We start from the raw sequence: 23,680 nt of genomic DNA on the forward strand, positions 1-23,680 counted from the left end.
CTCTTGTCCCTGTTGCTGAATGGTAAAGAAGTCATTGCCTATTACCATGCAGCCTGTTTAAAGCTACTATGTGGTAGTCTCCTATAAGGCCATTTGCACAATCAAAATAAGGGCTAACACCAGCTTTCCAGGTGGCTGCTGTTTTGTAGTCATTTCCAAGTTATGTAGGTTGCAGAATTGTTGTTATTAAATCTAAATTTGCTGAGTTCAAATCGGAAAATGAATGTGTCTTGCTTTGGAATACATATGAAAGGTTTGTGCCTTCAGTCCTAAGAAGATTTAATAATTAATCCTATTATCCATCACTGAGAAAACAACAAAGTGCTGAGAAGGTATCATTTGACATTGTCTGTGTTTGGCTGCTGAAGTGGCTGATTAACTCTAAATTCAAAACATGGCTTGTGTCCTTCTGACTACTCTTTTCAAAGGATGAATGATCAAGTACAAATAATTGCTGCTTGGGCCATGCCCACTGCAAAATGTGCCAAATTACACGTTAAGAGACGAGAAGGAAGTTTGCTTGTTTCAAAGCAGTTCCAGCTGTGGGGTCAGCTCCTGTGAAAGGTTTTTACCTCCTATTTGGTCAGTTTCTTTAGGAACATAAAAACATTTTGAAAAATAAAAGGTGTTTTTAACAGTCAGTTTGACCTTTTTCTAAACTTGATTTGGATGACATGACAACTGTAGGTGAGTTCTCAAATCTAAACCTATTTGCAGTAAATACACTGTTATCTTAAAACCAGTCATTGATTTCACCTTTTCCAACTATTTTTATTTAAAGACCAGCTAAGAAAAATGGAAGTAGATGACCTGGAGCTTAATTTGGGATTTTCATCCCAGATGGCTCTACTGCAATGTGAGGACTTCTTTCAGACATAGCTATAGGTAATGGAAAATGGCTTGGATGCTTGTCATCTGCAGGGCGTTTGTTTGTAAATGTTAGTGTGGCTGGACAGTCTGTGCTTGCAGGGCTAAAAGTATTAGATGTGACCTGTTGGAGCAAGTCCAGAGGGCCATGAAGACGATCAGAGGGCTGGAGCACCTCTGCCATGAAGACAGGCTGAGAGAGTTGGGGTTGTTCAGCCTGGAGAAGAGCAGGCTCCGGGGAGACCTTATAGCACCTTCCAGTACCTAAAGGGGCCTGCAAGAAAGCTGGAGAGGGACTTTTTACAAGGGCCTGTAGTGACAGGACAAGGGCGGAATAGCTTTAAACTGAGAAAGGGTAGATGTAGATTAGATATAAAGAAATTCTTCACTGTGAGGATGGTGAGGCACTGGAACAGGCTGCCCAGAGAAGCTGTGGATGCCCCATCCCTGGCAGTGCTCAAGGCCAGGCTGGATGGGGCTTTGAGCAACCTGGTCTAGTGGGAGGTGTCCCTGCCCATGACAGGGGGGGTTGGAAATAGATGATCTTTAAAGTCCCTTCCAACCCAAACCATTCTGATTCTGCTGTTCCTGGAGGACTGTAGATGAAGTTGGGCATTAGCAAAGTATTTGAGAAACAGTATGTAGGTAGCCTGCAAATACCCTTTCGTGCAGGCCTTTTAAAAGTTTGCAATGCTGGTGTTTCTTTTTATGCTTTCAACTCCAGAATAAACAGAATAAAGTCAAGACATGATCAAATAGGGGTTACTTAGTTTTTTAAGCTTTTGCCTTTCCCCTGTCCCTCAGTGACACGGCATGTTTTACTTGAGCTGACTGGGTTTGCATTTCTGAAGCTTTTGTGATACAGGGCTACAAAAGGACAGAGCAGTTCCAGATGCTCCTGAGAATTTCTTAGGAAATATGATATAGCCATCTGAATTTCTACATTAATTAAATTCATATAACTACTTCATTTTGGACCCAGTGGTCTTTACCACTTTAAACTACAAATTAAAGGAATGGCTTTAGCAACTTTTCCAGGTGTCCTTACATAAACACTCAAACGGACCTCCAGTGGCAAATGGTAAAAAAAAATAAAAAAAATGCATAGTTGCTTTCACTTCTCAAATTCTGGACAAAACACACTTGGTAAAGTTACCTTTGCAGAGTATTTAACATTCTGAACACATTTTAGTTGTTTATGGAATGAAAATGATAGGGTTTTTCAGTTTATCACCTTTCAATTTGATTAACCTGCTGTGCTTTTGTTTTCCTGAACAGTCCTCTGTAATTGAGTAATTAGGAAAAAAAAAATCAGTGGGGTGGGAAGATTGGGAGAAAAAATGGGAGTATGTGTTGAAATCTCAAAAATTACCTGAAGTTCTGTTTTCTGTAGTAGTGCAGGGAAAGCAAAACCTGAATGGTTTCTTCAGAAAGATTCGGAAGGGGACACACCTTCACTTATCAGCTGGCCCTCCAGGTATCCTGAAACATAACTGTGTGGCTAACAATCAGACTACAAACCTGCCCTTTCTTTCCCTTTACTCTGTCTTCATTTAACATTTGCCTTTAATTTTCCTTTAACAGCAGCAAGTTAGAAAGCATTGTTTCTTGTGGATAAACAGCTGCTGAAACTTTTCTGAAGCACCTGCTTTTACTGTAACTTACAACTGATTGGTATTTTGATAAAGTAAAAATGCCCCTAGCTTCTTCCATAGACACTGTCATTGTGGCTCCCATTGATTTTTATAACTTCTTTGTTCCGCTTTGTACTCTGCAAAGCAGCAGATTTTTATACCACACACCATTCTATCTTAGCATTTCCTACAATGTATTCCTTGAATATTAAAGGAGAGGTACAAGAGAAGTAAAAAAAAAATAAATATTGAAAAGTAAAGCAAGATCTTGATCAGAGCTACAAGCAGCTGCTTTCTCCCATTTTGGTCACACATGCAGTTAGCCCACCATGAGAAGCATTGCAGGAAGACTCTTTTTCCATTATTCTGATTAAAGTAATTCTTATAACCCAGTACTAACATCAGTGTGGATGTTCTGGAGAATGCTTGCTACATGTTGTTTAAAGAATCACTTTTTCAAACTGAACACACTTTCTGTGCTTAACTTTGAGAAGTTTCCCTGATTAAGTGCACTGATCCTTAGGGATAAGAAACACCAAAATATTAGAAACGGTGGTGTTTCAGATAACTTTGGATGTCCTGGCTTATTCTCTATTAATTTGCCTTTTTTCCTAAATTTTGCTTTTTTAAAAATAATGTAAACTCCAAAATGTCTTTTGGTAGCAAGCCTGGAATTGCACATACTTTCAGATGGACTGCTTGCTTTCAAATAAAAAGCTGGTCTCCTGTGGTGCTTGAGTTTCTTTCCTTCCTCAGAATTAAAATCTTTGTTTATACCCATGTGGGACAGGAGGAAGTACAGAGGTTTAATTTTTAATATTGTGTATGCAGTATTTACCCACGCTCGCCCTATAAGCTGTCTGAACACTTGACGTAGCTGTAGAACTGCTGGAGAGCTTGCCTGCAGTTGTAGCCATAGAGCCTCCGGCTGCACATGCTTGCCTTCCACTAGTGCAGCAGTTAATGAAGTGTCTAAAGGTAGAGTAAGACTCTGTTTTGCATGGACGTTACACGAGTCTAGAGGTGATTGCAGAAAATACACTGAAGTAAGGTAACTTTTGGGAACATTCCTGTCAGTTTTGCATGTTAGAATGTAAGGAAACATTGTAAAACAGAATGCCTGTTTTTGGGTGGGGGTTTGTTCCTTTTTTTTTTTTTAATACTTTTCTCCCCTGCAAGCCCTCTGAAGAGCAACAGCCATCCATAGCGTCACTTCCGGCTTTAAGGCTTGCACTTTCAACATTTATTGTCACATACTGAAACAGGTTATACTAAATGTAACATTTCTTGCATGATACACAAAAGCTCAAGTAAAAATGTCTCTGGCAAAACCTCTGAAGGGCTAGGTGAATGTAACAATGTGGGTTTTCGTCCCTTTCCCCAATGGAACAGCCTCTTAGTATGATGTAAGCTGTCCAGTATTTAGGTATATTCAGAAATCTGACTACACATGTGACTGCCAAGGAAATTTGCATTTCAGGCTGAACCTAACACTTCCATAACATAGAAAGCAGTTTTGATCATCTTGTTTGTTTGAGGCTATGGGTATGTGCTGTTCGACACACACAGTTGTGACCTCATGGGAACATGCTGTACGTTTTCAGAGCTTGCTCAGTTACCTTCTCAGGAGTCGTGCATGTTTGAGGGCGTGTGAATCACTTGAATGTTTTTGAGCAATGTTACTGCTAAGAATTGGGGACAGGGGGAGGAAGGGGTTGCATCGTAAGATTGCTTTCTTTTATGTATTGATTGCTTTTTATTTTAATACGATGTTGCTGTCTGTGCCCACAGTAGGTGTCTGTGTTCCTTCCCAGCTTGGGTATTGCTGTTCACAGCTTTAATCCTTTTTCTTTCTTAAAGAGTAAAAGTTAGAGAGAAACTGGTGAAAGAGGAAAGTGCTCGTGGAAGCCCTGAACTTGTCACAGACACAGTATCTCACAGAAAATCCCATCCAGTGCCAGCCCACTACATGCCTCTTCAGACAGAAACATCTGCCTTTGATAGGGTTATAAATCAGCCCATCAGTTCAGTCCGCCAACCAATACATGGCTATATTCAGCCTGCTGGCACTGCTCACACAGCTCAGCTGATGGCAACAGAAGAACCAGCAAACAACTCTGTTGGCAGCCCTCTCCTACCAGACGGTGTTAGCCTCTTAACAAAATCGTCAGCGGCCACTGTATCAGAGAGTGAAAAGAAAGAGGCACTTGGTTATGGAGCAAAGCCCGATGAAGAGGATTCCTTGGAGGGTGAACAGGCTTCCAAAGGCAGAAGACCAATTTTGCCCTCTGAGATTCGCAAGCAAGGGAAGAACCATGAAGGCCTTTTTGGAGGAGGAGAATTCGATACCCCTGTGGGGAGTTCCTCTTTCGCAAGCAAGCTCAAAGTTAACTCAGAAGTTCAGAGAGAGCTGGAGTGCAATAAGAGGCAGGCTCCTGAGCAGCAGTTTAAGACCTCTGAGAATATAGAAAGGAGCGAAGCTGTTATGTACATACAGAGTGGGTCTGTATCGCAGCCTGCCAAGGCAAAAACTCCTGTTCGGAAAGTGTCGACCGCAAAGCATAAAGTCCTGACTCGCTCAGTGTCGGACTATACTGTGGCTCCTAAGCTAGAAGCTTTTAAATGTAAGGAGAGCACGGAAGCAAATGCACCAAACGGTGAGATTGGCATGGTTGACACAAAAGTCTCTGTTGCCCAGCTCCGTAATGTCTTTCTGGAGACTGCTAATGCCAACAAGAAAACGGAACTGTAGGTGACATTTCAGACGTATTTTCGTGTGAAATTTGCACGTCCTTAGCAAAAAATTACACACTCAACAGCAGTTGTGTTCAGCACTTAAAGCACACAGCTTGGCTCTCACCGGTGTGTACTGGAGGCTGAGGTGGTCTGAATCCTGCTTTTGTGCTTCTGCTTGCTAGCGCAAGTTGTGATGTGGGGTAGCTGGAATGTGTACGTCTGTGCATGTTGCTGGAGGAGCATGCAGAGTGATCTCTAGTGAATTTTGAGATGCTTACATCTATGCTTTACTTCTCTCTTCTATTTTCTTTTCTATGCACTTTCTATCATGTGGTTTAAAAGTGAATCTCGGTTTGAGATGGCAACAGCAGGCAGCACTTTGTCTGCCAATGGTGACCGTGAAAGAGGGCCACGAAGGCCGAGGCGCTATTTTTCTCCTGGTGAAAATAGAAAGACTTCTGAGAGATTTAAAACTCAACCTATAACGTCAGCAGAACGAAAGGAGACAGATAGGTAGGCACACACGTAGCTCTGTGTAGTGTTCCGGTGCAGGTAGACACGAACAAGCTTGTGAAGAGATGCTCATTTGTTAACATAAACATTTTGCAAGTTTATTGTTTCTCTTTAAAAACAATCAAGTATTTGTTATAGCCTCTTATGACATAAAACCCAAAACATCACTGACAAAACCAATTTGTTGAAAATCTCCCCAATGTAAAATGGTGATCAGTGAATCATCTTAAGGTATTACAGCTGTCAGGTTCTGTCTAATGATAAATGCTTTTGGTTTTATTTGAAGGAAAAAATCTACTCTGCCTTATTGTTTACTTTTTTGTAAACAACCAAAGCTACACATTTTATGTTAAAAGAGTGGGCAGCAAATCTTAGACTTTTAACTTCAGCAAGATGAACTGGAAATCATTTTTGTGTACTGTATTTAAGTTTGGCTGCAATTGCTTGCCTTTCTGCTTTATTAAGGGATGTCAAAGTAGGAACTGTTGAAACTTGAATAATAGATAGTTTTCCTATTCCTAAGACTTTTGAGGTCCTGCTATTTCAGATGGAGTTTGCATTTAATTTTTTTTATGTCTCATTTCCAACTAACTTCCTTCTGTTTGATAATTTTTTGCTAGGTCAATTCTGAGTGCAGAAATACCAACTGCTGAAGGTATGTTACTACATTATTTTCTTAGGAAGAAATGGGAGCAAATGTTTTAACTGAATAATTATTTGATAATGCAAAGAAGTCCACTTGAAAATAGCTATCATTACCTATAATATGTTGGAAGTATCATTTTTCCTTGGGTTGTGTTTACTACAGACTTGATTTCAAATTCATTTAAGTCCAAAAGTCTTTCTGTGGATACTGAACTATGTATGGAAGTTAAGAGGGGGAATGGCTTGTTATTTTTCAATATAGTTGGGGTTTTTTTCCTGATTTAGACAATAAATAAGCTACTTGGTGAGGAAAAAAACCCACACACATTTTAATCAGCACTCTAGGACTAATAACTACATAAATAACTAAAAAACCCTTTACTACAGTGTGAAACTTATTAGTAACATTTTCTAGCTAAGGAGGCTGCAAAGGCATTGGTTATTAAATTATATAAATCAGTCTGCCATCTTGCTTCTCTTTCCCTCTTGTCACTCTCGGCAAGTGTGTCACAAATTAAGTCGGTAATCTCATGAGTAACTAAATTTAGATTTAATGCTTTATGCTATTTGAAAGCTGATATTCTCTGCAGCTTTGAGATGCTGGCTCTTGGATCTGGAGGATGCTGATTTCAGCTCCTAAGGATACCAGCTGAGCCTCTGAATAATGGGGACACAAGGTGGTAAACAGAATGACCAGCGCTTCCAGAAGAGACCATTTTGTAGGTTCAATTAGTAGAAAACAGACATTCTACAAAGCAGGATGAATACTAACCCTTAAGAAAGTCTTTCAATCTAATTCTTTTCATAGTTCATGTGTTATCATAGATATATTAAGTTTGATTATCATAAAAAGTTACTTGGATAACTTGAAAGCACGTGAAAGTATTGAAGACAAGTCTTTTGTTCTCAAATCATGTTAAGGATTTTCCTCTGATGCAGTATGTGTAAAAAGAAGTAAAGTTTAAACAATTTGGTTCATGATAAGTCTTTTGTTAAAAGGGAGGAACAGCCATCTTATTTGCTGGTGGTGCTTCTTAACTTAGTAAAACATAACTTCTGAGGAGCTCAAAAATCATTTAGTCAAAAAACCCCTTGCACTTAATAGGAACTTGATTCCTTATATCCAGTCTCCTTTGTTCCTTTGTGTAGATGAAGAGAAATTGGATGACCGAGCCAAACTAAGCGTAGCTGCAAAGAGGCTGCTTTTTAGAGTAAGTATTACATTCTCTTAACAGAAGGCTGAGTTAAACATTTCATGTACAAGATGCTGAAGAGCCCAAAGTGCGTTAGAGTGAATTGTAATGCAGTTGACCAAGTCCAAGCTACATAACTTTTTTTACTTCATCTCACGTATCTATACAGTAGACCTGTTGCTCGAAAGTCTTCTTTAAGAATGTAATGTAGAGAGATGTGTAGTTAGTTTTAACTCTGTGATACCTACTGTGCAATTATTTCCTCCTAATTCAGAGATGGGCATTTGGGAAATTTACTACTTTGCATGCAGGAAAGCTAAAAAGAAAGTACTGTTTTAGAACTTTCTTCCCTGGTTTTAATTATGATATATGTCTTCTTAGGAAATGGAGAAATCATTTGAAATGAAAAATATTCCTAAACCACCTACAAGAAGTTCAGCAGTAGAGAGAAGACTGCGGCGTTTGCAGGATAGATCACACACGCAACCAATTACCAGTGAGGAAGTGGTCATTGCAGCTACGTAAGTATTGTACATGTGTTGGCTCTAAATTTGGTTCCTGCTTTTAAATCTGGGAGTAAGTTCTATATATGTGTTATTTACAACTTTGTAACAAGGAAAACACTTATTGTTAAGGGCCAACTTCCTTGAGAACCACAATGGAAACTATATTGAAATTCCTTTTTAGAAGTAGAGGGACTAGTAAAGCATAACTTGTATGACTGTAATTTGGTAGAAAGCTTATGCACCTGTAGATCAGGTAAATGGGATTAATCATAGCATTGGTTTGTAACTCAAATAAAAAAAAATACATTGTGCTGAGGGAAATGGCACAATTTCTTAAGCAATGTATATTTGTATTGTGGAAAAACTTTTACACTCTGAAATCTCAAAGATACTTTTTGAAAATAGATTTCTTGCACACTGGTCATACCTCATGAAATTTTCCTGAAAAACTAAAAGCAATTTTTTGGGAAAATTAAACAAAGGTGAATGATTTTCACCTAATAATCTACTAAAAGATAGCTTATGTTATGGGTAAAGAGTAACTTCAATAGACAACCTGTTTGCTCCTCTAGGTCTTTAGTTCTTTGAAAGTATTTGAAGATATTTTGCAAAGGTCGCAGCATATAACTCAGTTAATTAAAAAATCATTGCTGTTTGGCTTTTTTCTGTTTTGGTTTGGTTTGGTTTTGGTCTTTTCTGTAGTTAACACTTAATGTATTGCTTTTCTTAATGCTTTTTTCTTCTCTCTCCCTGTGAATTTTCCCTCCTTGGCAATTCTTTAAAGTGAATCTACCCCTGCTTCACGTTCTGTGAATACCCACACAGTAGTGACAAGAGTACCTAGTCCCACTGTAGTTAAGAGCACTGTACAACCTATCAGGTACTGGGCGGGATAAACATGCATGTTACATGGAGCACAAGATTCCTCAATAGCAGATGCATCTTTAAAGTTTTGAATGCCTTTTCAATGTGTCAAGTCAATACTCATTTCAAGAATATTTAAAACATTTGCCAGCGTCATTTATGTTTGCATGATAAAACAATGCAGCTTTTTTTTTGTCAAGCATCTGTTTTCAGAACCTTTCTAACCACACTTACCTGTTCCAGAAGCATATTCTTCTTTGTGAAAGAAATGAATTTGCATGTGAGAAAACCTAGCAGAACCCTCTTTGCTCTTGGTTTTTTTTGTTGTTTTTTTTTTACACAGTAATGTCATCTTGTAATGAAAATACCAAAGCTGGGTGCTTGATTTCACAAGAAGTACATACCCTCTTTCTCTGTCTCTACATATATATATATATATTTTATTTTTTTTAGCTTGCAAAATTAAAGGAAAGATAAGAAATTGCACCACCTATAGGTAAAGATGCAGAATACTGTTTGTCTGTTCTGAATGAGACGGGGAAAAAAAAAAGATAATAGTACTAACTCCATAAATTATATTATTGTAGAGGTGAATGAAATATAATATTGTAGAGACAAACGCAGTTACAGCTTTTATGAATGAATATGTCTGCCTTCAGCATTGGTCAAACGATCTTCAAAATTAATGGAGTATATTACAAAACTATTTTTTTGGTTTTGAGTTACCCGAAATAACTCAAAAGACAGTCTAAATTCTGTTCCACTTAAAATTATAAGAGGCACTACAATTTATGCTAACCAAAAAGCAGCACTTAATTTGGAGTTTAAATCCATCTTTTAAATGTTTTTATCATACGTGGTCCACAAGTTCTTTCTAATAAAATTGATTTTTACATAAATTGAACTGTAGGACCCATGTTTGTCCTACAGCAGGCATCTTTAATGTCTCTCCATACCTTTATATTCTGTATAAAGAGATTGGTCTGAAAAGTCTCTCTTCAGTCTTGAGTTCCCCTTTTAAAAAATTGTTGTGCCATAATCAAATGAATTTGTGAATGAAAGTTTAACTTTTTTTAAATCTTCAGCTGTTGAATTGGAATTCATCATGCCAATGTTGAACCACTGCATAACCACTTAGGCGGCTGTATTACATTGGCTATTGTGCTTCATGTGCAGTTCTTCTGCTTCTGTCAGGTTGAGATTTTAAAATTTCATAATGGCTTCTTCAATACTCATTTTCAGTTCTGTTTCTTCAGCTTGCAGGCATCAGCACACCAAAAAATTTTAGCTAAAGAAGAGATAAGAGCAGCCAAAGAGGCTATGGGGCAAGATCAGTCTGATGAACCAGATTCTTCCACCTTAAGTTTGGCAGAAAAGATGGCTTTGTTTAACAAACTGTCTCAACCAGTATCCAGGGCCATCTCCACAAGGAGTCGAGGAGATATTAGGCACAGGAGAATGAATGCTCGTTACCAGACTCAGCCAGTCACTCTTGGAGAAGTTGAGCAGGTAAGTGCAGTCTTAGCTCTTTTTCATTTGTTTCTTTTTATTGGAGAAAACAACTTCAAGTGTAAGATGCTGTAACAACTGGTCTTTTCTTTCTCTGAGCTACACATTGGGGTCATGACATATTAGCAGGAAAAAGCTTGTCAAGAAGCAGTCTTCTGACACTGAGGAACAACATCCTCTAAAATGTTCAACTTCATTGATGTGTTTTTCTTTTTTAAGTAATTCAAGAGTGTATCATTTTCCTGATTAGTGTACGCTGTACCTTTTGCAGTGCCTGTCTTTTCTGGCAGAGTATTATATGTCTTTTAAAAGTAAATTCCTGACCAAAGGGGTAAAAACTGTGACACGTGTCATAGTGCTTTAGATGTATTTTCAGGGAATTTTGGAGCTTGTCATGTGTAACTTTCAGACTCTCTCCTGTAAGCACTGAAAGTGTTTCCATTATTAGTCAGGACATGTTTTGTCATTTTCATCCGGGAGTGGGGATAGATTTCTTTCCCACCTCCCCCTGCAAATGCAGAATACATTTGAAATTTAGAAGGTCATAGTCAAAATGAAATTATTTACTATGTGCAGTGGAATTGGGCTTCCTGTTCTGGTATCCTTCATATAATTGGAACTGAAAAGGACTGGCTTTTTAGTGAAGTTTGAGTATAAGATGGCTCAGCAGCAGTCTTTCAGAGCTGATGTTCACAACAGCAGAAACATCAGTCTCTTAGTATTACAGCTTTAAAAGAAATCACTTTAACAGTGAAGCACAACTCCTATGCATGTTGTATTTCTAGGGATTTGGATCCATCAGAGTGTTAGAAAGTTCCTGTTCTTCTCTTCCTATATGCTTCAATCATGATGTTACCTTTTCCGTATTATAATAATGGAATAGTGAAAAGGCAGGATTTCTCTAACTATTGGTGCAAAGGTGTCCAGATATATAATTTTTCTTTATGCTTACTTTACTTAGGCATGAAGTAGTAGTAAATATTTGGCAAATTAATTTTAACAAGGTTTCAAAACCTTACATAGTTCTCTTTCCATTCATTTTCCACATGCCACCCACTGTCGCAGCCTGGCCTCTTTAATATTAAAGAGTGTGTCACTAACTTGTTCGAGGGCCAGGAAGGTGATCAACAGAAATGGGCTGAAGAAGGTGGGAACAAGTGACATTCACATTAGTTTGTCAGACTTTTGCAGAACAAACTCGCTCTTCAAGGAAGGAAACGCAGAGGAAGCATGTTTTGTCATCTCTTTCTGAACCTAGCAAAACAACCCGGAGTTGACTCTGAACCAGGCTTGATAGGAATATATTTTCAAAAAGACTTTCTGTAGTGAACCGTTTATTTGTAGTGTTGGGATGTTTTGAGATGCAGTTACATTTTTTCTAGGAAGAAACAGAAGGTATCAAAAGGGATAACTAGAAGTTATGTTCCCAAAATATTTTGCAAATGTAAATATCTTGTAATTAAAGCTGAAATCTCTTTGCTGATCTCTTCTAAATTTCTGATTCTGATAGATGCAATGGAAAAAGAGTAAACTGGTAACTATTTTCTTATTCTTTCTTTGGAATCATTGAGCTAGCAAAATAGTCATTGCTCTGCTTTCCCATTTGTTTAATGAATAACTATTGGCCATGCTTTATGGAATTTGCACGTGCATTTTAAGTTTTCAGTTGATTTCCTCCTACTGGTGTGATTTTTGTCTATTCCTTTTGCATGTTGTTCTCTAGCCCTGCAGTTTAAAAAAACAACAAAAAAGCCTCTCTTGATGTGTATGAAGGCATAATTTTCAGTTTCTTTCATAGCTTTTGTCTCCTTTGGAGAAGGCAAAGCCAAGCTCTGCATTTCAGAAAAATTTTGCTTCTTAACTTTCTGTAGGAAAACTTCACAAAATTATTGTTTTAGAAGAGTAGAAAAGATTAGCTTTTCCACTGTGGAGGCTGGAAAAGCAAATTTGGAGTTTTTTTAAGGTTTTTTAATATGTTTCTAAGATTCAAATACTTTGCTCAGAGGTGTACATGACAGCCAATGTTTATATTTGAAAAAGACTAACAGTCCTGCATGAAGGTGATTTATGTGGCAGAAACGTCAGGAATGTCTGCTCTATGTAGGACAGCACAGAGCAGAATCTCTCTCTGGCGCTGAGCTAGCTCCAGAGCTGGAAGCTGTATAACCGTATCAGAGCAGAGCTGTGCCAAAGCTAATTAGTCTTGCTGAGATGCAGAGTTGATTAGCTTGGGCACATGGCATGTCATCCGGTGTCTGGAACCTGAACTAATTTCTTTCCCCAGTGCTTCACAGTACCATGCCAGTATGAGCCTTTTTATGGAGCCCTGACACAACATTGCGTTGCATGCTACACACACACCCTTTATTACTAAAGATGTTGCTGTTCACATGCAGTCATTTCTTCTCTGGGTGGAATAATCTGCCTGCAGCCAAATTGTGGGGGCATTGTTGCTTTCCATATGTGTTTCTAGTCTGTATTTATAGAGCACTACATTCATAAAGAAGGATACCTCTGATACGATTAGACTGTTTTCAGGAATTGATGATTTCGGAGCTTTTAAATCCTTAGGTCCCTTTTTGTTTGTTTGTTTGTTTTTTGTGCATAGGTACAAAATGAAAGTGGAAAAATTACTCCCCTGTCAACTGCAGTTGCAATGTCGGTTTCAACAATGGCATCTGCCCTTTCTTCATTGCATGCTGGAGACCTGCACATGAAGCCAGCTGGTGATGGAAGCATGAGTGCTACCACTAGAGCTGATTTGAGATTCCACTCTTCAGCAGAAAACTTGGACTCTTCAGGAAAACGCACACAGAAGTCAGAACAGTGGCAGCCCTCAACAGAAGCACTAGAAAGTAAAAGAGCATCAGTGAAGCATGAAGAAGAGAGAAAGAGGTTTCTAGCACATGAAGCTAATGAAATTACAAAGTACAGCTCCTTTGAGGAAGAAACCACACATCCTGTTCCTGAAAAAACAGGAGACTACCATAAAGAGACAACATACAGCTTCCTGAGGAAGGGCAGCATGGAACTGTTTAGTTCACAAGCACTTTTTCAGCCTCTTGAACAGAAGGAAATCACTACTGGCATGCAAGGTAAAAAGGAAGTTAAAGAAGGCCAGTCCTTTGAGGAAAAGATGGATTTGGAAAGTGTTATGAAAAGAAAGACATGGCAAAGAGTTGCAATATATAGTTGCTCTTGTAGTAGTCTCATTCAGCAAACGGTGGTGTTTCTCTAGTTTAAAAGTCTTTATTTCAAGCATTATCAAGGCTGGTTATGTTTCATTTTTTTAACACCACTTAAAATTAGAGAATTACCCGTGAAATCTTAAGTTTTACAAATACACTTTTCTTTGTTATTCTTTCAATCCTTCAGCCTTTAAAGATGGCTCAATTTTATTCAAATTTTCTTACTTTGAAAGAAGTGGTATTATATGCTGAAGCTAAGATTTATCCTTTCTGCTTTTGTCCTTGCCACTGCCCTCCAAAATGCTGAACAAACTAAACTTGCTGCTCTGGGTTAAGCATCTACTCTTAACTATTGCGTTCTTATGCATGTATAGTTACATATTAGCTATATATGTGTATATGTAGTTAGTAGCAGATAATTTTCAGATAACTAATTTTGCAAAACTATTATTTTGTCTTCAAAATGGTGACAATATAAAAAAAGTAATTCTCAGAGCAACTACATTTCTATATGCACAGCGTAATTCAGACTTAACAAGTAAACTTACCCGTCTTTAAATAAGGTGCTTTCGAAATAGTCAGTTTGGTCATTGCATAAAACCCTTCTATTTGCTTGAATTCAGAAGGATGTTGTATTAATTTTCTGTTTTATTTTGATGGGATACAGGACCACAGTACCCTGTAGTGCTAGAAACATTTTTGTCTTCATTCTGTGAAGTTAATTTATTTTTAATTTAATGGTCTTCAAACAAGTGTAGGGAGGAGGGTATAGTTCTGTCTACATTCCTCAAAAGCAGTGTCTGTTCTATCCAATTAACTTTCGGTGACTGCAGGAAAGATGGAGACTGGGATAAAACAAGAGCAGTTGTGTATCAGAGGGGGCATTGTGCTTGTAAAATTTCAAAAAGAAAAACGAAGATCATTTATTTCCTTAAGGATAACTGTAATGGTGCATTTATCTTTCGTCAAGGCAGTTTTTCCTGTGGGTTAATTGCTGCTTGAAAAAACAAAACCAAATAAGCCCCCAACACCCTCCTAGAAAAAAATACCTTTATTAAGTTATTAAATGCCCTCCTAGTATGCTACTTATGCATTAAGCTACTTTACCAATAAGTTAATTTCTTACTTAAATTTTGTCTGCTTATGTTCTCCTGCTCTGTGTTCCACTCTTACTTGCATCTGTCCATTTGTTATCCTGTCGGTGTGATGACAGGAGCAGCCGTTTGTGCCTCTTCCATGTGAAGTTCAGAATTGTATATTGAACATGATATTCAGTGGCTTCGTGTGAGCCTCGGTCACAAATGGCCAGTCTATGCAGCAGATAATACTGCACAAATAATCTTTGTACTGTAGTTCAGCCAGAGATTTTTTTTCTGTTAGGGTAGCATGTGATTTGAATATTAAAAAACAGATTTGCTGCTTCAGTGTTAGTAATGTAAAATATGTTTCAGAACAGCACTAAGTCTAATTCAGCACTTCTCTTTTGAATGGGCAGACCATGCTGAGCCTACTTCTGAACTCACCAGCACATCAGCAATGAGGACAGTTTCGCAAACTGCAGCTGTGGCATCCTGTAGACTTCAGGAGCTCTCTGAACAATTGGAAGGCAAATTTTATAAGAATTCCTCTGAGATGTTTTCAGTTGGAGAGAACAAAGCACAAACAACTGAGGATGTCCTTGATAATTCCAACAAAACGATGTCAATTAAAGAAAGGTACTTAAATTTCACTTTCCTTTAAAATGATCTCTATTAATACAATCATTAGACAGATGGTATAAAAAGAAGCTTTAAACCTGTTTCTGAAAAAGCTAAGTGGTGATTATTAGCCTTTATTAGATGTCAAATACTAACAGCAGAAACATGCAGCTAATCTGCCTGACATGCTTATAAAGCAGATGGTGGTGAATGAGAATTACTGTTCAAGAGAACGTGATAATCTGATTTTGAAAGAGCCACCTGAATAATCAATAAATAGTTCAGAAATTGAAAGTTGTAAAAATACATGTTCTAGTTACATTTATACTGATATACTCAATATACTTCCCCAGGTTCCGTTTTTAGTTACAACAGATATAATGTGATTAATTTTTTAATAGCTGGTTTTCTGTTGGTCTCTGGGTGTGTGCTTTTAAATAAGCTCGGTACCGGGAGTCAGGGACAGACTCTGTGATGTTTCCCCCTCTGCTTCAGAAATACATGGTTGCCATTTTGACTTCTGAGAACTTACTGTAGGGGTTTTAAAAGGGTAATAAGTTAGACAGGTTTGTGGGAGTATTAGAAATATTTTTTTGAGCCCAAGATCATTCTGATCTGAAACAAAATGTTGAGTGTTCTGTGCTTGTATGGACAGTAGGAGTTCATGGGTGGACCTCCAATAGCTGCTGTAGTACTTGTAAAAGTCATTCTAATTTAGTTAAAACTTTGAGGGGATAAACTCAGCCCAAAACCATCAACAGATCTAGTAGCAGTCCAGTGAGTAAAACTGCAAAATTCAGGTTGACGAATAGGCCTGGTTTTACTTCAGTTTTTCTGCAGTGAAAACAGAACCAATAAATAAAAATAGCTGTTTGATTAAACTTTCGCTGTGTAAAAGGCTTCCTTTACTTGGTGAGAGGGGGGGGAGATATTAGGAACTCCTAACTTCTTTTGTTTTAAACATGATTCCAAAGCATGCTCCTTACGTTCATGTATTTCTAGGAGGTATGTGAGTCATCCTCGTTTATAGACCATCCCCACTCCCTGTTATCCCCGTAACATAAAGAGGGCATGCAGGGGCAGCTACAACAGCTCTATAGTCTTAGTCCCCCTTCTGAAGGATATACTTACCTTTTTCAGTTTGCTGTTGCTTTGTTCAAAGCAACCTTCACCCACGCCCACCCTACACCCCTCTTCTGTAAATATGTCAACTGTCTGCACAGGTGAGGTTTAACACCAGTAACTTCTGGTTTATGGGTGATAAATTATCTGCCTTCCCTGATCCCGGTGAGGAAAAAGAGGTTGGAGGGAGGGGAAGATCCAAGTATTAGCAGCTGTTTCAGTCCTAAATTTAATGCTTCAGTTGAGTTGATCTCTTGAGGAACTGATGTTAAAGACTGTCAGTCGCACAGTCTGGAATTGCTTTCGTTAGGCCTCCAAGACTGTCTAGTCAGCCCCAAAGCTGACAAAAGAAAATACCTGCTGCTTTGTCAGGAATTTGTATATACTGATTCCACAAATGTCTGTAAAGGGCAGAATTGGTATCAAAATGTTTTAGCCTTCCAAAATACCTCAGTAGTCTATTTCTTGGCCCAGAATTACAAAAAACTACAACCAGTTATTTTCTTTGCTTGGCTATTGCTGATGCCAAGTATTCATAAACCTCAAAGAAGATTTCTGCTAAAGATTAACTATTACACTTTGGATATTTTTTTTTCCCCTTTTACGTTCACTAACTCCATCTTCCCATCCAGTGAATTTTTCTGGCTGTGTCAGACATTCTTTCACCTTATGGAAGAACAGCTTTTCCACAGATGTAATGATATTTGGGCAGGATGCATGCATACTGGTCTGGATGAAAGTGATTTTCCACAAAGACTTACTTTACTGAACTAATATTATCCTTGTGAAGTGAGTGCATGCCTGGCATTTCAAAATTACCTATATTATATGGAAGAATGAAAATAATGATTTTTCAAGGAAGAAAAGACATGTATTCCTCTCTTATGTAAACATACAGCTTGGAGGTGAGAGGTAGCAGAGTCTTATATCTTTGGATAGTCTTGGCTGTGTTTTGTTTTAGGCCAATCCACTGATATGTTGTATATGAATGGTGGAAAGCTTTTTTTAATTGTCTTGCCTTCAGGAAGAGGAATGTCTGGGAGAACTTCAAGTGGAGCATCAGTTGTGTGTAACTACCTGTCTTTGTGCATTTATAAAGACCAAGGTTGCTAGAACACCACCCTATCAGGTCTGCTTTACAAGTTGGCAAAAAACCTACAGATAACTCCAATTTCTGGTGAATCTCTTACCATCATTCATTCCTTCTCAGGAAGAGCCCAGCCTAAACTTAATTTTCAAACTTCTTTGTTCGTTTGTTTCATGTATGGATGCCACAGCAAGACTTTCTTAGGCAGACTAGTCCCCACTATGGTGATTTTATGCACTCTTTTTAACAATCGGATTCCTTTTTGTAGCTACTTATCTTATATTAGCCTCCAGGATTTATGATTTAGTTGAAAATACCTGGTCAAGTACAGCCAGTGGAGTATGTGTGAAAGCCAAACCTGTGTCCAGTTTAATCTGTGTTGATGGTAACATTAGAGGCTAAGATACTAAAATATTGCCACAGAAGAAAGATGTGTCGTTTTTGACATTTTTTGCAAGGACTTTTGCCAAGGCCTTTCATACAGTGCTCCTTATTTAGGCAAAACCATTGTTCAGATCTTGTTTCTATTTCCCTTCAGTATTAATCCAACATTTTGCATTCAATGGTGAAAGCTTTTGCTTTAAACCCATCCTGACACCTTTGGGATGACGATGATTCTGATCTTGATGGTGGATATTCTATCTCAGTAGTAGGTGAAAGAAGGATGCAGAGCAAGCTGTCAAAGATGGGCAGATATATAAGCAGCTTTTTTCTTTCAAGGAAAGAGTAAAACTTTTTTTTCAGATCAGGAAGGGAACTTTTGAAGGCAAAAGTAGTATGAACAGAACTGTGAAAGCAAATAATGAATGATTATTCAATATTTATCTAAAGCAGAAAACTAAAGGTATGCAATGAAACTAGGCAGCAGGCCTTAAACAAATCCAAGGGTTAGACCCAATAATTGCCTCATTTTTACAGACTTTCCAAAGAATCAACTGCTGCCTACTTTGGGTTAAGCTACTGTAGCTGGTAGGCTTGCTTGTGTGAACCAGTTCAGTAGTTCTTGCATCTTTATTCTTACAGAAAGGTGCCCTCCAGTTGTTGCTCAGTCTGGGCAGTCTAATTTTATTGTTGTTTCCATTGTTCAAAAGTAATTCATGGCTTTAGGTTTTACACATCAGTCAAGTTTTCAATGGCATACAGGGCATACATGTTTAGTTTAAGTGGTGATTTCATTGTTCAAAACAGACAAATGTGTTCTCACTCTAGGGAGTTGTTTCATACCAGTGAAGAGTGGAGGGCTAGTATGAATCCATCCTTATGGCAGGAGAAAGCAAAACAAAGTCTTCAGAGACACAGAAGCATAATCAGAATTAGATGTTCTCTTCCTGATCAACCAAGCTGTTTGGGGCAAAGGTCTAGGGTAAATACTCTGCAGTAATATCAGGTTAAAAAAAGGGAAAAATATTTTTTTTTTCTGCCTGCTATGCTGAGCAGCTAGAGACATTTTTCAAAACAAACCCATCTCAGGCCACAACTGACCAAAATGCCTTTCAGCTTCAATTATCAGATCATTTCTATGCAAAGCTGACCTGAGAGAACATAACTACTGAAGATAATTCAACTGCGTGGTGGCAATTTAGTCCCATCTTGGTCTCCTCCACAGTTTCACACATGCATGGATGCACTCCAGAAGATTAGTTCTGGGCAGTGAAATCTTGTATGCATTCTGGAAACAATGACTATGGCCTCAACTCCTTATTGTGAGTCCTCTTCACCCCTACTCGTCCTGTGCTGTGAGGTATGAAGCAACCAGGCAATGTGAAGCCTGCCAGCACTGCCTGCCGGGCCAGGAAGAGAGGAAGCAACTGCTTTCTTGAATACTAACATTCTTGCTGCCATTGTATTCTGTGGATTTACTGTTTTCTGCATTCTCAGTTTTTCTCAAATGACTGCCTTGAGGCCAGTTGGTCATCTTTGAATAGGTCAGTAGCATGGTTGCACCCCCTGGATTTTTGCAGGAAGCAGCTGCCTGAAACTTGGCTTCTAGCTAGACCTATTCAGTCCTACCCTTTCCTTCTCAGAGTTTCAAGACAAGACTTACTGTGAGTGTAACAGTAGTCACATCTCTAGAAAGAAATCTCCATGTCTTGTGGTCAAAATAGGTTTAACTACTGAACTTGTTAAAATGTTACTAGGGTTAAGGGTTTTGTATAATCCTTACTGAAATGCCCTAGATTAAAGGAAGTTATTTAGTAAAACTTAATTCAACTAGAATAAAAATTACTTAGCGGACCGATGGCAACTGTTTGCACAAGTACTGCAGATACATGTTGTATGGATTACTAAGGATAAGTTCTGAAGCCTGGACAATTCCTACAAATACTAATTTCTGAGGAAGGTAAAGTGAGATCATGCCTGTGCAGATCTTGTATTCCTAACTGACTTCCCCTACCCTCAAAACTAATCACCTCAGGGTTAGTATGGACAAACAGGTTCTAATTTTAGCAAAATAAATCTACATGCTGTCCCCACCAGAGCCAGTCAGTGTCCGTTTGTGCTATATTTAGAATTTTGCTCAAGATTAGGAAATAGTACTTTTAAAAGATCCTATTTACCTGAGATTAATGGTAATCCACACTTTAAATATCAGCCATCCTTTACATGAGTTGAATCTTGCACATAGATTTCACAGTTGTAGTATAGTTAGCACCAATTTACTAGTACATTAGTACTACTGATCTGTGTCACAGCAATGCCTGAGCTAAGCAAGGAGGTACTAAGTGATCCCTAGGAGTTGTAGTGAAAGCAGTAACTGCAGAGTTGTCATTTGATGTGCCTGATGAGACCTAATTGGTGTGTGCCTGCTGAAAAGACCTCTTTCTTCTTGGACTTCAAAGAAAATAAATCTTAAAATCTTTTTTTTTAATGAGTACAATAAAGACCAAATGTAGGATTCTTCTTATTAACTCTGGACATCTACAGCATAAGCATCCATAGCTGAGCTAGTCACTCTCTATGCCTTATCAATGGAAGGGGAGGGAAAAAAGCAGTGATAAATCTAACCTATTTATATGTTTACTTTAGGAGGATCTGCATTGAATCTTGGTCTCCCTTGACTGTATTGGCAATTTCCACTGACCATACAAATTAACTGGAGTGTCTGTCTCAGATCTAAATGTCTGTGTTTTGATAGATGAACTCCCATTCAACATGTTCAGTAAAGGCTTGATGTTCATTTGTGAATTTGGTATGCATGTGCAAAATGTAAATAACTATAGTTAATGTTAGAAAACTTAATTTCAAATTCTCTTGAATGCAGCATTAGTGAAACACTAAGGGTAGCTTTTGAGGATAATGAGAAGTGCAGTGTTTAAAGCTACCTGTTGGCATGTTTTTTCTTCTAGGTTGGCGTTGCTGAAGAAGAGTGGTGAAGAAGATTGGAAGAGCAGGCTCAGCAAAAAGCAAGAGTATGCAAAAGTGCCTGTTACTGATCGTAGTGCGCAGATGCAAGAAGTTGAGCAGCTGTTGAAGAAGGTAACTCTATCCTTGTTCGGAAAAAACTTCTTGCTTGAAATGCTTCAGCTTTTTGAAGATGCATCCAACTAGACAGGCACGCCTAATACTAGTTACTAGCTTCTGCTATTTCTCTTGTTGTCAGGCTTGTTTAAATAACAATTTTCCCAACGTGAGAGCTCTTTAAACGAGAATGTCTTCACTGACTTGGGACATACACTATTGGTTAGTGTCTTTACATTAGCAGATTATGAACCAGTAAGTATCCTTGTAAGGCTTCTGGAAATTTTACTGATAGAATGATTTAAGCCTCCTCCTCCAGTGAAATTGGCTTAAAACTTTAAGTCTAGATGTTTTCTTTAGTATGGGTGAGCTTGTAAAAATTTCAGATTCCTAAAGCTGTGTTGTCTCTGTGCATATACTTTTTTTCTGAGCAGTAATTTTGGATCCTGGAAACACTGAGGAAATGCAGGTACCAGAGCATTCATGAGCCATTCAGCTTTTGGTTATCTTCCATGATCTTTGGTGTTTGTCATAGCCAAAGCCATCTGGACAAGGATTTTATTTGTTTTGTCAGTGTTGGTGAATAGAGTGGGAGATGGGTAGAAGGGTGTAGAGGAAAGTCCACATTGTTAGCACACTCTGGCTATGTCTATACATGTGTAAGTTATGTTGCCCATCAGGAGTGGGTCTGTAAAGCAGAACAGTTATGGATGAGGATCTGCTATCCATGCCATACTTGCTTGTTTTGCTTCACAGTGAAGTTTTGCTTCAGGCTAAATTTAATCTGCTCCTGTGGCCTGACTGCCTTACAGCCATGGTGTTACATGGGAATCCAGGATTGTGCTTCAGGGCTTAGTTTCATCCAAAAGTCTGTACATTCTGCAGTGTGAACCAAAGCACACAAAATAAGAATGACTGGGAGATTTGCTTCAAAATGGACTGCTGGTTTAAACTACAGGACTAATGCTTCCCCTCTGCGTCTTATTATTTTGAAAATGACAGTCAGATAAAATAGGCTATTTCAAAAGCCTTTTAATTTTTGAAGGGGTATTTTCTCAGAGAACAAGTGAGGATAAAATTTGTGTTATAAATTCTACTAGTGGAGACAGAAACCTTTGGATTCAATTATTCAGTTGTGAGAATGCTGCTTGAATTAAATAGCATAGGTCACCAAAACCAAAAAGTCTTCTGTTCCATCAGTATATTGGAAGTAAGGAGCTGTTACACAGTCTGTCATTATTGAGGATAAATATGTGCCTAACGTGTGACTCTTCAATGGTTGTGTGTTAACTGGACAGAAAAACAAGAAAGCTTATTTTTGCGTTTGGTTTATGGGTTTTGTTTTGGTTTTGCCCTGTGGACTCGCTCAAAAATCCAGTTGCTGGTTTGAAAGATGTCCTAAAGCAAAAATAGTTTCAGGGAGGAAAGCAAAACTGCGGTCACATTTTTAACAAGCTAGGCTCCGAAATGACAACTGTTGAGATCAGATAACAAATGTACTCCAGCTAAAGACAATGGGGCTGAGAAAAAGCTTTAAGAAGCTGCCAAGATTTAGGCAGAGACAAAACCTTTGTTCTTTCTGCTCGCTCCCCAGCACCCATATCCTCCCTGCTGTGTTACCATGTGCAGCAACTTCATTCAGCATAGCACAAGTTAGGCTTTTAAAGCAAGTAAGCGAGCATGAAGTGCTTGAAGGGTACAAGCTTTGAAGTGACAATGCTAGCAGTGGGAGTTTCTGTGACACTGGGTCACCCACTCTGTTGGTTCATGTTGGCACTTGGCTTTTTAGAGCCTAAATCAAAGGATTTGCATGTCTGCCAATGGGTGAAATCTTGGATGTATAAGAAAAAACGTTAGTCTTATTAGATACACAACTCCCTGAACTGTAATGGTATTTGTGATGCTGATTTATTATGTGATACATGATAAATAATGTGAAGCTTCACTTAACTGACCACACTACTTATAACACACCATGTCAGCTGCCCTTAAATCTGAAAATGCTGTTATTGATAACTAATCAATGTAATGGCTATTAGAGGACCATCAAGCAGTGTGCCACTGAAGTCTCTGTTTGTAGAGACTATGGTGTACTTAAGAATCTGGGTGGTCTCTGTTGCTGGATTGCAATAAAAACGTATGAATTGTATTGATTACTGTGTTTTGAGCTAGTTAAAATACAATTTCCACACATGCAATCATGCATTGACAGCAAGGGTGTGTAAACTTCTGTCATGCCTTGCTGGTTCAAAATAATGCCTTAAGTTTTTAGTTGCAGTATGTCACTCCTGTTAACATAGTCAGACACGTCTTTAGGTTTTCTTTTGTGTGTGTCTTTTCTTTTAAAAGGTTATCTAACTTCTTCTGGAGACTTGATTATTGAAGCATAGCTGTGTAAAATAAAATTTATTAGAGTGCATTTAGATGTCTTATAAACAACAAAAGTTGAAAGATTTATTCTTTTAATAAGATAGTTACATTAAATAGTGCTGTTTCATAACTTCTAGTCGAAATGCTTCGGCACGGTTTTTGCATGGTGAGATATTTCTCCAAATGTGTTATAGTCATTTATATGTATGTTAATCTGTAGAAAACCCATAAAATTCATGGAAAAGCTGACAGAGCAATGTCAAATGGGGGAAAAAAGGGACTAAGGAAGT

General features: G+C 38.2%; 1 protein-coding gene across 16 annotated transcripts in view; it reads left to right on the forward strand.

Annotated features, from left to right (window-relative positions):
- Positions 1-23,680, forward strand: part of SVIL (supervillin) — a 142,678-nt gene that overhangs the window by 88,492 nt on the left and 30,506 nt on the right. For 8 of the 16 annotated variants that reach the window (XR_005827719.1, XM_040593107.1, XM_040593110.1 and 5 more), the window contains 10 exons: positions 2,261-2,344; positions 4,362-5,249; positions 5,580-5,750; positions 6,371-6,405; positions 7,545-7,606; positions 7,970-8,109; positions 10,215-10,467; positions 13,076-13,562; positions 15,151-15,370; positions 20,909-21,038. Coding sequence is in view for 15 of the 16 variants with exons in the window: in XM_040593107.1 (XP_040449041.1) it covers positions 2,261-2,344; positions 4,362-5,249; positions 5,580-5,750; positions 6,371-6,405; positions 7,545-7,606; positions 7,970-8,109; positions 10,215-10,467; positions 13,076-13,562; positions 15,151-15,370; positions 20,909-21,038 (2,470 nt within the window). In the remaining variant the exon portion in view is untranslated. The remainder of the gene's footprint in view (positions 1-2,260; positions 2,345-4,361; positions 5,250-5,579; positions 5,751-6,370; positions 6,406-7,544; positions 7,607-7,969; positions 8,110-10,214; positions 10,468-13,075; positions 13,563-15,150; positions 15,371-20,908; positions 21,039-23,680) is intronic. The other 8 variants (XM_040593103.1, XM_040593115.1, XM_040593114.1 and 5 more) reach the window with 5 other exon arrangements.

The sequence above is a fragment of the Falco naumanni genome, chromosome 4 (genome assembly GCF_017639655.2).
Source record: "Falco naumanni isolate bFalNau1 chromosome 4, bFalNau1.pat, whole genome shotgun sequence".
NCBI classification, from domain to species: Eukaryota; Metazoa; Chordata; class Aves; order Falconiformes; family Falconidae; genus Falco; species Falco naumanni.